Here is a 16,281-nt window from a genome sequence, read left to right as displayed (position 1 = left end):
CCCGCCACCTCGCCCGGCTAGTTTTTTTTGTATATTTTTTTTTAGTAGAGACGGGGTTTCACCGTGTTCGCCAGGATGGTCTCGATCTCCTGACCTCGTGATCCACCCGTCTCGGCCTCCCAAAGTGCTGGGATTACAGGCTTGAGCCACCGCGCCCGGCCCATTTTATAATGTTAATCCACCCTAACGGTCCCATCCCCTCTCCCTGCTCTATGCCCTCCCCTACCAAAAAAAAAAGTCTAATTTGTGCAAGAAATGGCAGGCTTATTCTATCTGAAGGCTTCAAAAAAAGATAACATGTAGGCAGGTTCAAATACTTTGGGAGATTCCCCCCAAAAAAGAAATAATCAAAATAACCAAAAAATGAAGAAAGTGCCTAAAACATGATACAGCATTTTAGAGCCCTTTCAGATACAAGGCAGAGAAAGGTGTGTTGGGAGAAAAGCTGACTGTTGGGAAAAAACGCTGAGGCAGGGCTTGCATGTCTGACACAGTGTAAAAGAGTCTTGGAACATGTACTGGGTCCAGGGTCTAAAACCCCTTGTGGCCTCTGGAACACCAAGCTCTGTACTAAAGGGTGGAAGGCTGCCCTGCCGCACCATAATCTAAGCCCAGGGCATAAAACCCCTCGTGGCTTGGATGGAATCCAGGGCTCGGCGTAAAACCCCTTGTGGCCTCTGGAATGTGTCTAGACTTGCTGGCTCCTTGCTTCTAGCACTCCCAGGCTCATAGATCAATTGTATCTTAAACTAGAAGAACATGCTTCCCATTATCTCAAGTAGCAGAACATGTTCCATATGCTTCAAAGAAAATGTTAAACTGTCTCAGCTGTAGATCATGTGCTTGATAAACGACTTTCTTCCAACCCCTACGTCCTCACCACCTGCTTTGTTTGATCTCCAGTAAATAGTGCCGGCTTCCAGAGCTCAGGGCCTTCGCAGCCTCCATACCGGCGTTTACCCCCTGGTCCCACTTTCACTCTTGTCTTTTCTCATTCCTTTGACTTCACCAGACTTCGTAGCCCCCACGGCCTGGGGTTGAGTCTGATCACTCCAACAGAGGTGTAAAGTAGAAAATATCCAGATCTTCAGTAGTTTCCCAAAAGGTTCAATTTCTCGGCCACAGGGCAGCAGGCAGATCCTTGCTGCTGTGCCTGGGACAGAGCCACTAAGTCTGCTCCTCAGGACACAAGCCCTTGGGCCCTGAGCTGAGTGCACCTCTCCCTTTCTCTTCTCTTTTCCTTTGCTCCATTTCCCACTCCACAAAGGTGTCAAAGAGACTTGGCCAGGCCTCATCTTCACTGTGGTTGTTGCTGAGGTCAGGGCCAATCACCTGAGTGAAGTTAAGGAACATGTTCCAACTGTCCCAGGAGATGGCCTTGATCCTCAAGGGGTTCTCTGTTAGGAAGTTTAGCCATTGGTCCAATACCAGAGAATTGTTCTGGGTAGAGACTAGTTTCCACAGGACAATGGTTATTTGCCGATGCAGTGACCACTGCCCTTCTTCAGAGTCCAGGCCAAACTGAAATGTAAACTGGTAGAGATCCTTGACTTTATCCTCTAGTTTGGCTTCTGTTAAGAGGCTAGGGAACCGTGCACAGATTCTGTCACTGCTGTCTGCGCTTAATGCTTTGCAGCCATCAAAAAACTCCTTTCTGGTGAATTTGCAAATGGTTGCAGCCTGGAACTTCCAAGCCAAGAGCAGCACTCAAAATTCTGTGGGGTCGACACATAGGTCATTGCAAAAGCGCTCCATGCCTTCCTCCAAAATTGCATCTTCCTGCTCATTCTTGTAGCACCTGAACAGTTCTTCCAACCCCTGCAAGGAAGACTCCTCAACATTGGACTTGGACTCCCTCCCAGCATCTCCCGAGGACTCCCGGGATGTCAGCAGCTGGCAGGCCTCAGTGGCAGCCTCGGCCTTCTTGGTCCTGTTGATGAGGCTATCTCCACTTGGCTTGCCACAGAGTGGTACTTGCTCCTCACAGTGGCCTGCACCCAGCTACTCTGTGACTCGTTGCTGGGGTCATGGTCTGCATTCTTGCTGCCCAGGGTGGATGAGGGATTCTTAAGCTTGGTTACACACTGGCCCATGGTGCTGGTGGCCTGGCCTCTAGAGTGGCCCCCTCTGGATCGGATACCCTCGCTTCCGCTGGCCCATGTACCTCAACATGCCATCAGTCAGAGGAGCCAGCCAACAGCTGCTCCAGAGGTTCCTCCAGTCGAACCCTTTCTGGAAACAACAGTGGCCTGGTGGGTCCAAACCACCTACCATTCCCACTGGGGTTTCCAGGCTCCTTACCCCCGCCGCGGCTGCCTTTTCTTCCACCACTGCCACCGCCTCCTCTTCATCTGCCAAGTTTTTGCCTTTTAATAGGGAAAGTGAACCATTGATGTTTGTCACTATACGTGTGTTAAGTATTTTTCTGGTTATTTATGCTTATTATGTGATCTTACTTCCTTTATTCTCCTTTCTTTACATTTGTTGAACATCTGATGATTTTCTTAGTTCCCTTTTTCCTTGGATAAAATGAAAATTCTGTACTTTTCCTGAAAATACTTGGCAGTGATTTTTTATATATTTTTGTGACTTGAAATATTGATTAAATAAAAATTAGGGAGAAAATAATAAGAAAGGAAGGGAGGGAGGGAGGGAGGAAGGACAGTGAACTCTGTGCCTGAGTGTTGACACTTTTTCTGGAGTTCCTAGTCTTGGATATGAAGTACACAAATTTCTTGGAAATCGATGTGCCCTCTCTCTCGTATTCAGTCCTCCTCTCTCTACTGCAGTTGACCCTTAAATAACACAAGTTTGAACTACATAGGCCCACATTGATGTGGATTTCTTCCAATAAAAGTTACAATGCGTGTGCCTGCTTCTCCTGCCACCTGCTGTACCTTTGCTACCCGAGACAGCAAGACCAACCTCTCCTCTTCTTCGTCCTCCTCTGCCCTCTGTATGTGAAGAGAAAGACCTTTGTGATGATCCACTTCCATTTAATGAGTATACGTGCAATAACTGTTACGTTATTAGTAAGGCTTCCAGTCAACAGCAGGCTATTAGGAGTTAAGTTTTGGGGGAGTCAAAAGTTATACATGGATTTTAGACTGTGAGGGAGGTTGGTGTCCCTAACCCCCATGTATTCAAGGGTCAGTTGTACTTTCTCCCTTTTCCTTGTTTACATATCAGAATGCTCTCTGTCCTTAAATGATGAAAACCTTTTCTATTGCTTTATTTCTATTACCTATTCTTATTTCCATAGTCTCTCATCTTCTTTACAAAAAGTTTTAAGTAATTTATCTGGCCAGACACAGTGGCTCAATCCTGTAATCCCAGCTCTTTGGGAGGCAGAGGCAGGCAGATCACTTGAGGTCAGGAGTTTGAGACCAGCCTGGCCAGCGTGGTGAAACTCCATCTCTACCAAAAATACAAAAATTAGCCAGGCGTGGTGGGCGCCTGTAATCCCAGCTACTCAGGAGGCTGAGGCAGAAGAATTTCTCGAACCCAGGAAGGGGAGGTTGCAGTGAGCCGAGAATGTGCCACTGCACTCCATCCAGCCTGGGCGACAGAGAAGACTTGGTCTCAAAAAAATAAGAAAGAGAAAGGAAAGAAACAAAAGGAACAAGGGCTGGACTGTGACTGTATGTGGCTGATAAATTGCTATCGACCTCATCTGTTCCGTGTCAAGTGTCCTGTGTTTGGTCATCATGTACCATTTAGGGCAGAGATTCCCTCCTTCACCAGTGGGGTGAATAGGAGGTTATCACAACACCACTCCCTCCTCTCCCACGGGAATCTAGAGCAGCCTTTCGTGCCTTTCCCTTTTTCTCACTTATACCTACTCTTCCTGTCCTTACCTCCCAAAACACTTTTTATATTATGTCTCTGGTTATTTCATGATTCGTTGCAGACATTTTCTTCCATTTGGAGGGCAGCATATTTTCTCACACAGATCTTCGTGCCCTGTCCTTTTAGTGCTGCTGGGCTTTTCACTTCCCTCAGAGGGTTTTGTTGGCATAATCCCTTATTGAGGAGGAATTTTTAGTTTCAGGAGTCAGTGACCTTCAAGGATGTGTCTATAGATTTCTCTTGGGAAGAGTGGATTCAAGCAGATTCTTCTCAGAGGATGACCATGTATGGGGAGGTGATGCTGGAGAACTACAGGAACCTGTTCTCACCGGGTAAGGACTTCTTATAACTCAAAACCCACCTCTTCACACCTTTCCCCCTCAATCCTTTGTGACCTCTGAAATTTATGAATTTGGACTCGAAATCCCTGATCATAAGGCATTGTTTTAGGGTGTTTGCTTGGTGTCCTCTCTTTCAAGGTGGAAGACTGAAATTTTCTGTAGAGAATGGAAAATGGGGAACTTCATAAGCCACACCTTCCTTGTTTCAGAAGCCATGAAGGAGAAAGGATCAGATCTGTGCCTGTCTCTTATACACATCTAGATGTGTATAAGAGACAGCAGTTCAGAACCCAAAGTTAATGTCTTTCCTCTCAAGCAGGAAATCACCTTTCCAAACCCAGTGTGACTTCCCAGCTGGAACGAGAAGAACTGAGCCTGATGAAAACAGAACTGCCTGACGGTGGCCTTCCAGGTAAGTGCCAGGCTGCACAGACTTGTTACATGAGTGTGTCTCTTGGAGGAAAATCACTTCAGAGATTGTTGGGTCTCTGGAGAGACCAGAGCTGCTGGATGTGTGTTCTCAGGTGACACCTCCGCATTACTGATGGGCCTCATTTCTCTAGGGCTCCCTTATGTCATCTTGCAGGGAGGTGGTGGATTATGAGGAGTAAATGAGTTGTTACATTGATGGCAGTTACCCACTGCCTGGAACATACTGAGCATTTGGTAAATGTTAGCAACCGCTATGTCCTCTTCTGTCTTCCTCTGCACTCTGAATACAATCCCTGTCTTTACACATCTTCTCTGGGCTTGTACTCTCTTTCATGAGTGTTTCCTCAACCGTAACGTATATGCATAGCTTCCTTTCCTTCATTCATGTAAACATCTGTAAGCTTTTTCTCCTTCAAAGGAAACTAACATTTCTCTTCCTCTGCGTTGTGTGAGAGAGTTTTATACAGTCTTCATTTAAAAACATGAAAAATGATGTTAGCCTTGTTTTCATTGCTAGCAGCCTTACATTGTATATACTTTCTTTCTCATTCCCAGAATTCTAATCTGCATTACTACCCATTCAATGCCATTTACCTCAAAATGTTGAATGCTTCTTTATCTTTGTTATCTGGTTTCTAATCCTTATCACAACTTAAGTTTCTGTTTTAGGTGTTATTACTGACTTTTCTCTGCAAAAAAAAAAAAAATGCATTTTACATCTTTGTCTTCTCTACCATGTGCAAAAGTACCAATCATGTATTTTTTTTTTTCTTGAGATGGACTTTTGCTGTGTCACCCAGGCTGGAGTACAGTGGTACAATCTCAGCTTACTGCAAGCTCTGCCTCCCGGGTTCACGCCCTTCTGCTGCATCAGCCTCCTGAGTAGCTGGGACTACAGGTGCCGCCACCACACCTGGCTAATTTTTTGTATTTTTAGTAGAGACGGGGTTCCACTCTGTTAGCCAGGATGGTCTCGATCTCCTGACCTCGTGATCTGCCTGTCTCGGCCTCCCAGAGTGCTGTGATTACAGGCATGAGCCACTGTTCTCAGCCCCAATCATTTCTTTATATGTATGTTTTTAAATTAAAGAGATAGGCAAATATTTAATCTCTAGATAGTATAAAGCTGTCTAAGGTAAAGCAATGAAAGAAATAATTAAAGGAACACAATTATAGGGAAAACCTTGCCCACAACCATCACTGCTGGTTTCCCGTAAGTTTTTTAAAGAATGGGATTCTAGGAGAGAAATCACTGGGTCAAAGGATATATCCTTTTTTTTTTTTTTTTTTTTGAGACAGAGTCTTGCTCTGTCGCCTGGGCTGGAGCGCAGTGGTGCGATCTCAGCTCACTGCAAGCTCTGCCTCCCGGGTTCCTGCCATTCTCCTGCCTCAGCCTCCCGAGTAGCTGGGACTATAGGCACCCACCAGCACACTTGGCTAATTTTTTTGGTATTTTTAGTAGAGACGGGGTTTCACCGTGTTAGCCAGGATGGTCTCAATCTCCTGACCTTGTGATCCACCCGCCTCGGCCTCCAAAGTGCTGGGATTACAGGTGTGAGCCACTGTGCCCGGCCAAATATATCCATTTTTTATGACCTTGCTACATATTTTACTGCTTTAGATACTATTTTGTGTTGAATGATAATTTCTTTATTATAAAATGAAAGGTAGTGTTACTTTTATTACAGATTTCTATGGATTTTCTTACTATTGATATTTGTATTTGTCCTTATGTAAATAACCTATGTATTCATGTATCTATTGAGTACTATTCTTAGCACTGGGACTTCAGCAATAAGCACAGCAGGCAAAGTGTTTTTGAAGAGCTTATATGCTCATAGAGGAGACAATAAACTAATAAAGGAAGAAGGAAGGGAGGGAGGGACAGAAGGGAAAGGAAAGGAGGCAGGAAGGGAGGAAATGAATATAACACAGTGATAGGTGTGGTGTGGAAAAATAAAGCAGCATAAGGAAACTACGTTAGTTAACTGGAGTGTGATTTTACAGGTTGGTCAGGAAGGGCCTCTCCTTTAATGTGACTTTTGAACAATACTGAAAGTGATGGGCCATGTAGGACAACATTGAGGACCTAGGGAACAGCAGGTGCGAAGGCCCTGAGGTAGGAGATTGCGTGGCATTGTTTGAAGGGGAGAGTGCTAAGAGATACAAAGATTTCTGTAAACCTTATCTTTCAGTCCTTCTGTAAAAAGATCTGTTTGTACTATCATTTTTAAATTTCTGTGAGCCACTTTCTCATTCTCTCAGTGTTCTTCTTAAATGGCAGTCTTTCTAATGCACGCACTAACTTCACTCATCTGTTTGAGAATATTTCGTTTTTCTTGTTTCTGGTTCTCTGGTATGTATGTGCAGCAGTTTTTTCCGTGTTCCCTAGATTATTTTATTTATGCCATTTTCATCGCTTATTGTCATTCTGGTGGGTTTTCTGGAAGCAGCAGAAGCAAACACATATGTTTTGATACTGTGTTTTCATCTCCCACTTCTTTACCCCCTTCGTGCTTCCCCACCAGGTTAGAACCTAAAGGTTTTCACTTTTTTTTTTTTGGAAGATGCAGTCAGGCTGGAGTGCAGTGGCGCAATCTTGGCTCACTGCAACCTCCACCTCCCGGGTTCAAGCAAATCTCCTGCCTCAACCTCCTGAGTAGCTGGAACTACAGGTGCACACTGCCACACCTGGCTAATTTTTTGCATTTTAGTAGAGCAGGGTTTCACTGTGTTGTCCAGGCTGGTCTGAGCTCAGGCAGTCTGCCCGCCTCAGCCTCCAAAAGTGCTAGGATTATAGGCATGATAGCGGGGAAACCAGCCCCCAGTATTTCAACATAGGTTCTTTTCTATTTTGCCTAAGTGTCGGCCGGTCTGAGAAATAAAGGGAAAGAGTACAAAAGTGAGAAATTTTAAAGCCAGGTGTCCGGGAGTGACATTACATGTTGGCAGGTTCTGTGATGCCCCCTGAGCCGCAAAACCAGCAAGTTTTTATTAGTGATTTTCAAAGGGGAGGGAGTGTACGAATAGGGTGTGGGTCACAGAGATCACATGCTTCAAAGGCAATAAAATATCACAAGGCAAATGCCAGGGCAAGGTCACAAAGCCAGGATGAAACTAGAATTGCTGATGAAGTTTCATGTCCCACTGTGCACGCATTGTCATTGACAAACATCTTAACAGGAAACAGGGTTCAAGAGCAGAGAACCGGTCTGACTAGAATTCACCAGGCTGGAATTTCCTAATCGTAGCAAGCCTGGGGTGCTGCAGGAGACTAGGGCATGTTTCATCCCTATCTACATCTGCCTAAGGCAGACACTCCCAGAGCGGCCATTTCAGAGGCCTCCCCCTGGGAATGCATTCTTTTCCCAGGGCTGTTAATTATTAATATTCCTTACTGGGGAAAGAATTCAGCAATATTTCTCTTACCTGTTTTCGGCAATAAGAGAAACATGACTCTGTCCTGCCTGGCTCCCAGGCAGTCAGACCTAATGGTTATCTCCCTTGTTCCCTGAACATGGCTGTTATCCTGTTCTTTTTTCAAGGTGCCCAGATATCATATTGTTCAAACACACATACTTCACAAACAATTTGTGCAATTAACGCAATCATCACAGGGTCCTGAGGTGACATACATCCTCAGCTTACAAAGATGACGGGATTAAGAGATTAAAATAAAGACAGGCATAGGAAATGATAAGAGTATTGATTGGGGAAGTGATAAATGTCCATGAAATCTTTACAATTTATGTTTAGAGATTGCAGTAAAGACAGGTGTAAGGAATTATAAAAGTATTAATTTGGGGAACTAATAAATGTCCATGAAATCTTCACAATTTATGTTCTTCTGTCATGGCTTCTGCAGGTCCTTCTGTTTGGGATCCCTGACTTCCCACAACAGCGTGAGCCACACCGCACCTGGCCCATTTTTTTTTTTTTATTGCATGTCACACTGTATTTTACTCATCATTTTGAATGTCTGCCTTTTTAGCCGGGCATGGTGGCGTGCACCTGTAATCCCAGCTATTCAGGAGGCTGAGGCATGGAGAATCACTTGAACCCAGGAGGCGGAGGTTGCATTAAGCCGAGATCGTGCCACTGCACTCCAGCTTGGGCAACAGAGCAATACCCACTAGTGTGTAGGTTCACCAAATTGTTATTGAACATGTTTTTCTTTATATTCCCTGCCTATGACATTGCCTACATTGGTTTAACTACTTAAACCAATATTTAAGTAGTTAAATATTGGTTGAGTGAATATTGAATGACATCAAGTAGAATTTTCATAAATCTAAGTAGTTAAATATTTGTTGAGTGAATATTGAATGACATCAAGTAGAATTTTCATAAATCTCATGAAAATATAAATTTGAATTTGTGAAATTCATATCAATACAGATTGGATAATTATTGGGATGAGCGAATGAGTGGGCAGGGCAAAACAGCAAAGATGGAGCCCTCAGTACAGTAACATATTGAGGGGGCCCAAGGGTGCTCTGGCAAAGGTGAGGGGTCCAAGGAGGAGGAGAGAACAGGGTCAAAGGGAAAGAGAAGAGCCAAGGTAGAGTATGACAGTGCCAAGTAGGGAATGAAAATGCCTGTTGGACTTGGTGATGAGGGGGTGGCCTGGGACCCAGGGAAGAGCCCATTTAGTGCTGAGAGAAATATGCTGTGAGCAGAAAAGTGAAGGAGAAGCAAGCAAGTGAAGACTTTTAAGTACAGACTGTCGTTTCAACAAGGTCAGCTTTGAAGGAAAAGAAAGAAAGAATAAGAACCCAGAAGAAGCATGTGGTTTAACAAGAAAAAGACTTGAGTGTATCTAAAAGAGCAGACAGGTGTCCACTGCAGTGGGAGAAACTAAAGAGAGGCAAAAGTTGAATGGAAAGGAGCCTGTAGAACACAATGATTTGCAAACTCCAGATCTTGTTCTTTCCAGATTTTCTTGGATATTGCTGCCAGATTAATCTGCCATTTAGTCCTCTCATCCTGTCCAAGTCAAGAGGAGAAAGTATTGACTGAGTGCTGTGCCCAGCTCTTCCGCAGCCAGCGTCTCACTGGCTTGACACAAAACGTCTATGGGTAAGTACTGTTACTCGTCTTATGGTGGAAGAAATTGGCTCTGAAAGGTGAAATAGCATGTCAGAATTTGAACACATATCTTTTGTTTTGTTGGTTTTTTACTTTAATGGTAAAGAGTTTAATGGTAATTCTTGCCTTCTTCCCTTGCCCTGCTGTGAATTCTTATTTCCTACTATATTTAGTAAAACTAGAAACTTCTATATCCTGGCCTAATTTTCTTTTCAGCATAATTTCTTCTTTTTGTACTAAAGTTTTGTCCAGTTGAAAGCTCTGTTAGATTTTTGCTCCTGTTTTACAAAAGATGAATAGAAATTGCAAATCCAGAAGTGCTGTCCCTGGTGCCAGTATTATCATTGTAAACTAGCTAATGTTGAGAAAAGATAGAAATTATTAGTAATGTGGAAAGCAGTGACTTTTAGCCTCTCATTAGTGGTAGTTAGATTTAAATCATGTAATGATGTTCGGTTATGAATGAAACAAAAATTAAGAACATGCATAAAGTATTAGAAACCTACTATCAAAGATTATGTGTAAAAATACAGTTGGGGATTCTAGAATCTTTTTAGCTCTCCGGGAAGCCACCCTAACCATCCCTAAACATGGAAGCCTGCTGTCTGTGTTTCACACATGATTTTGAAAAATGTGGGCAGGTGTGGTGGCTCACACCTGTAATTTCAGCACTTTGGGAGGCCCAGGTGGGCGGATCATGAGGTCAGAAGATCAAGACCATCCTGACCAACATGGTGAAACCCCACCTCTACTGAAATACAAAAAATTAGCCGGGTGTGGTGTTGTGCACCTGTAGTCCCAGCTATTTGGGCGGCTGAGGCAGAGAATTGCTTGAACCTAGGAGGTGGAGGTTGCAGTGAGCCCAGATCGCGCCATTGCACTCTAGCCTGGTGACAGAGTGAGACTCCATCTCAAAAAAAAAAAAAAAAAATTTTCAGCCGGATGTGGTGGCTCACACCTGTAATCCCAGCACTTTGGGAGGCTGAGGCAGGCAGATCTCTTGAGGTCAAGAGTTCGAGACCGGTCTGGCTAACATGGTGAAACCCCGTCTCTACTAAAAATACAAAAATTTGCCAGGCATGGTAGCACACATCTATAATTCTGGCTACTTGGGAGGCTGAGGCACAAGAATCACTTGAACCCAGGAGGCGGAGGTTGCGGTAAGCCGAGATCACACCACTGCACTCCAGCCTGGGCAACATTTCAGAGATGTACTGGGTAACTACTACTCTGTGTATATGTATGTGTGTCCATGTAAACATATGTGTATACATGTATAGAAACACACAGAGAATTTATATAGTTAGAGTCTTTACCTGCATGCTCACATGAGCCTCACTGATGTTTAACATGTACACATATCTTTGCTTCCATTACTAGGAAAACTGATCTAAAATACTATAATGAGTGTAGAAGTATTCAAAAAGGTCATTCTTCCTTAAATAAGACAGGCCCACTGCTGCCCCAGGGCCTCAGCACTGGCTGTTACCCTGTCTGGGAAGCTCTCCCTTAGATAGTCCTATGACTTCCTATCTTAGTCCCCCGAAGTCTTGGTTTAAATGTCACCTTTTCAGTGAGGCCTTTCCTTATGACCCAGTTTAAAATTGTAGACCTTTCCTCTCACCCATCATGTTCCCTATATCCATTTAAATGCTTTTATTGTTTTTCTATAAGGTATACCACTTAAAATACTAAGGATTTTCTTACTATCTTCCTTTCTCTTGCTAAAATATGTTTCATAAGGGCAGACATTTTTTCTGTTTATTGCTATATCCTGAGCACCTAGAACAGTACCTGGGGCTTGATAAGTATTTATTGAATGAATGATTTATCATGTTCAAAAAATCAGTTTGACTGCTATATGGAGAGAATGCATTGTAGGGTAGCAAGAGTTTAAATAGAAAATCCAGACAGATGGGTATAGAAATAGTCTAGTTGGGTGTTAGGAGTAGCTTAACTGTTACCCAGAGGATGGAAGAAATATAAAAGGAGAAAAGAAATAAATCAACTTGCCCTTTTCAGGAAGCATGGGACCTGCTTGCTGCCCAGTCACATCCCACACACCAATACTGTGCAAGCTCCCAGCCTCTGCTATGGCTTTTGCCAGCCATATGTACTAAGGGGTCTGTGACAGACCAGACACCTCGGTCTGGAGACGCTTGTTTGTGTGTTGATGAGTATCAAAGTTATATAAATCCTATAAGTTAATGAGGGAAGGCAGAAAAAACATTCCAAGCCATTAAGGGAGTATTGAGTATTTCTAGTATTATTACTCAAAAGTCTTGTTTAGGCAAAAAGGAAAGGCAGAGAGAACTGTATGTTGCTTAATGTAAAATATTAATAATGGTAATGATAACAGCTAATAAATCACTGGATCTTTATTACATCCAAGCATAATGCTATGTGCTGTATCAATGAGATAGTAAAATGTCAAGGATCTGAAACATTGTTTAATCCTGGAAGAGCTAGTTTCTGACCTATAATGCTCAGGTTCCAAGCCCACAGTACTCCATCAGTTCTGAGTAAAGCCACCCTAACCAAGCCCACAGCACTCCATCAGTTCTGAGTAAAGCCACCCTAACGATTTTCATTTTGTAGGTAGACAGTTATATAATTTGGGAAAAATTAAGATTTTCCCCCATCTCAGTTGCCATATTGGTCACACTTTTGAAATAACATTAAATAGTAGTAGTAATAGTAAGCACCTTTTCCTTGGTTCTGTTACTAGAGAGAATTCTTTTAGGGTTTTATTTTTATTCTTGGTGCAATGCTAATATTTTTGTTTTTGAATCAGGAATGGATGAAGGATACCAATTGAATACTTCTGAAGCATCCAGCAGGTTGATCATATGACCTATGACCTATTAATATGATAGTAATAGATTCTTAACAGAACCATTCTTTATTTCCTGGATAAATCCTTCTTCGTCCTAGTTATACTCTTGATGTCTAAGCAACCAGCATTGTTTAAAAACATTAAGAGTTCTGGCTCTGATATTACAATGACTTCACAGGGTGGGTCTGCTGGTGACAAATTCTCTTAGTTTTCTTCCATATGAGAATGTCTCTATTTCACCTTCATTCCTGAAAGATTTTTGCTAATACAGAACTCTAGGTTTGTGGTTATTTTCTTTCAGCACTTTGAAATAATTAGTCCACTTCCTTCTGGCATCCATGGTTTCTGATGAGAAATTCAGTTATTCATATTTTTGCCCCACCACCAAGTAGTGTATCAATTTTCCTTGGTTGCTTTCAAGATTATTTTGTGCTTCCATTTTTAGAATTTATTTATGGCTGGGCATGGTGGTTCACGCCTGTAATCTCAGCACTTTGGGAGGTGAAGGCAGGCGGATCACTTGAGGCCAGGAGTTTGAGACCGGCCTGGGTAGAACACAGCGAAACCCTTTCTCTGAGAAAAATACAAAACTACTTGGGTGTGGTAGTGTATGCCTGTAGTCCCAGCTACTTGGGAGGCTGAAGCACGGGAATCACTTGAACCCAGGAGGTGAAGGTTGCAGTGAGCCAAGGTTGTACCACTGCACTTCAGCCTGGGCGACAGAGTGGACTCTATCTCAAAAAAAAAAAAAAAAAAAAATTGATTTTGATGCATCTGGGCATGGATTTCTTTGGGTTGACCCTGTACCTATAGGTTGAAGTCTTTTGTCAAATATAAGTTTTTAGCCATGATTTCTTCAAATACTTTTTCAGCACCAAACATTTTCTCCTTCTGTGGGATGCCAGTGAGACAAATATTAGATCTTTTGTTGCCCCAAACATCCCTGAGGTGCTCTTCATCTGTATTTTTTCTCGGATCTTTTCTGTGTTGTTCAGATTGAATAATTTTTTTTAATCTGTCTTCAAGTTATTTCCTGTTTTCACCCTTCTGCTGTTGAACCTATTTAGCAAGATTTCTATTTTCCGTATCAATAAATAAATGTTTATATATTAAAAATACTGTAGGGTCGGGCGCAGTGGCTCACGCCTGTAATCCCAGCACTTTGGGAGGCTGAGGCTGGTGGGTCATGAGGTTGGGATATCAAGACCAGCCTGACCAACAGAGTGAAACCCTGTCTTTACTAAAAATACAAAAATTAGCTGGGCATGGTGGTGCACACCTGTAGTCCCAGCTACTCGGGAGGCTGAGGTAGGAGAATCGCTTGAACCCGGGAGGTGGAGGTTGCTGTGAGCTGAGATTGCACCAATGCACTCCAGCAGCTTGGGCAACAGAGTGAGACTTCGTCTCAAAACAAAAACAAAAACAAAAACAAAAACAAAACCTGTATATTTTTCACTTCCAGAATTTCCACTTAGTTCTTTTTTATATGCTCATTTCTTTAGAGTGTGTTCACTCTACTTGTTGGAACAAGTAAGGCAGCTGCTTTAAAGTCCTTGTAAGATCATGGTATCATCTCACTTGATGTCTGTTGGTTATCTTTTCCCATGTAAGTTGAAATGTTCCTGGGTCTTTATATTCTCAGTGACTTCAAAAGGCATCATGGGCATTTAGGATGTAATGTTATAAAACTCTATGACTTCTTGAAATCCAAAAGAAAATGTTGATATTTCTGTTTTAGCAGGCAGTCAACCTGGTTGAGCTCAGACTACCAAGTCCAAACAGCTTTCTGTGGGTTGTGGTTTCTATGTCAGTTTAGTTGTCAGAGACTTCACATTGTTGCTTGAATCTTGCTCACGTGTGTCACTCTGTGGCCAATATGGAATTTAAGCAGCAGACCCTCTTATTCTCAGAGTCCATGTATGCTGCTTAGGGGGTCAGATTCAGGCATACGTATCTCACAGGTGAGCCCAGGAGTTCTTAAATAACTTCCAGGGTGATTTTCCCAAATTCTTCCATGTCTGTGTCCGCAGTAGTTTCAGGTTCCCTGTGGCTCTCCTTTTTACTCTTCTGGCTACAATGCAGGGGCCTGTAGTTGCCCCACTTTGCTGTGACTTCCAGTGACTGTCCTTATGCAGAGCCAAGCAGCAGGAAGACAAAAGAAAGAGAAAATGAAGCGGGGCTTCTCACTACCCTTCTTGGGACCACAGCTCCCTTGCTTGGGGAAGAAGGACCCTCTCCTCATGGTTTTGGGCTCCTGTCAGCTTGCAGTGGCACCGCTGTTGCAGCAGCCACCAGAGGATTGCTTAGGTGCTGGGGTGCAACAGAACAAAGAAAGGGAAGAAAACAGGCAATTCCCCCTGCTGTCTCTAAACCTTAGAAGTCCTTTTTCTGCTCCATGAACCGGCCTTAGAGCTTTTCCTGGAGAACCTCCTCTGCCTTCTCCTGCCTCAGTGCCTGTTTTCAGATTGCTGTATAAGTTTAATACAGAAGACAGCTGAGGAAAAAAAGGTAAGCTCACCACTGGTTCAGTGGTACTTTGGATTTTGGTCTTCCTCCCCAGTTCACCTGCTACTGTTTACTTTTCAGGGCCCTCAGATAATTGCTTCATGCTTTCTGTTCAGATTTATCAGTGAAAGAGACATGGTGGAACAGGCCTACTCCACCTTATCAGGAAGAGGATCTGCCACTTTGGTTTTAATTTGATCTTCTTTGTCTAACTTCTTAAGGTGGAAACAAAGGTCACAGATTATGGGCCATTCTTATCTACTGTAAAAACATTTAAAGCTATATAATTTCCTCTAAGCCTTGCTTTGGCTGTAACACATAAAATATTATCTCATTCTATTGTGATTTCTTTTTTTTTTTTTTTTTTTTTTTTTTTAGACGGAGTCTCGCGCTGTCCCCCAGGCTGGAGTGCAGTGGCCGGATCTCAGCTCACTGCAAGCTCCGCCTCCCGGGTTCACGCCATTCTCCGGCCTCAGCCTCCCGAGTAGCTGGGACTACAGGCGCTGCCACCTCGCCCGGCTATTTTTTGTATTTCTTAGTAGAGACGGGGTTTCACCGTGTTAGCCAGGATGGTCTCAATCTCCTGACCTCGTGATCCGCCCATCTCGGCCTCCCAAAGTGCTGGGATTACAGGCTTGAGCCACCGTGCCCGGCCATGATTTCTTCTTTGACCTGTCAGAATTTACAAATTCACTGCTTAATTTTCAGACATAAGGATTTCCCAAATAGTTGAAATGTAATTCTTTAGGTGTCTTTTTTTTTAATTGTAATGTTTTGTGTTTGTGTGTGTGTATACCACATAGGTAACATAAAGTTTGCCATTTTAGCCATTTTTAGTGTATAATTTTTTGGAGGCATTTAAATACATTACCCAGCACCACCATCCATCTCCAGAACTTTTTCATCTTTCCTAATGAAAACTGTATACCCTTTAAGCCGTAGCATCCCATTCCCCACTTCCTCCAGACCCTGGTAACCTCTGCTTTCTGCCTCTATGAATTTGACTACTCTGGATGCCTCACATAAGTGGAATCATGCAATATTTGTCTTTTTGTGACTGGCTTATTTCACTTAGCATAATGTCTTCAAGGTTCATCCTTGAAGTGGATTCAGCATTTCACTGCCAGTTTTTATATACTCAGACTAACTTCCTCACTCATGTTTATTTTTTGTTCAAATTGAGTATCTAAATAACAGCAAAAATGGTTTAGGAGTACCGTTGTTACTGAA

General features: G+C 43.0%; 1 protein-coding gene and 1 pseudogene across 4 annotated transcripts in view; one reads left to right on the top strand and one right to left on the bottom strand.

The window, feature by feature from the left end:
- The window catches only part of ZFP2 (ZFP2 zinc finger protein), a 37,143-nt gene that overhangs the window by 12,701 nt on the left and 8,161 nt on the right, over nt 1–16,281 (top strand). Inside the window, exons 2-4 of one of the 4 annotated variants that reach the window (XM_011976881.1) lie at nt 4,046–4,181; nt 4,510–4,602; nt 9,559–9,701. In XM_011976881.1, coding sequence (XP_011832271.1) covers nt 9,698–9,701 — 4 coding nt within the window. In that variant the 5' untranslated portion in view covers nt 4,046–4,181; nt 4,510–4,602; nt 9,559–9,697. Of the gene's footprint in view, nt 1–4,045; nt 4,182–4,506; nt 4,603–9,558; nt 9,702–15,429; nt 15,552–16,281 lie in introns of those variants that run through there. The other 3 variants (XM_011976882.1, XM_011976883.1, XM_011976884.1) reach the window with 3 other exon arrangements.
- LOC105537295 lies at nt 1,168–2,093 on the bottom strand (annotated as a pseudogene).

Source organism: Mandrillus leucophaeus, unplaced genomic scaffold, assembly GCF_000951045.1.
Source record: "Mandrillus leucophaeus isolate KB7577 unplaced genomic scaffold, Mleu.le_1.0 Scaffold170, whole genome shotgun sequence".
Lineage (NCBI taxonomy): Eukaryota > Metazoa > Chordata > Mammalia > Primates > Cercopithecidae > Mandrillus > Mandrillus leucophaeus.
This window is presented reverse-complemented; position numbering and strand designations above follow the sequence as displayed.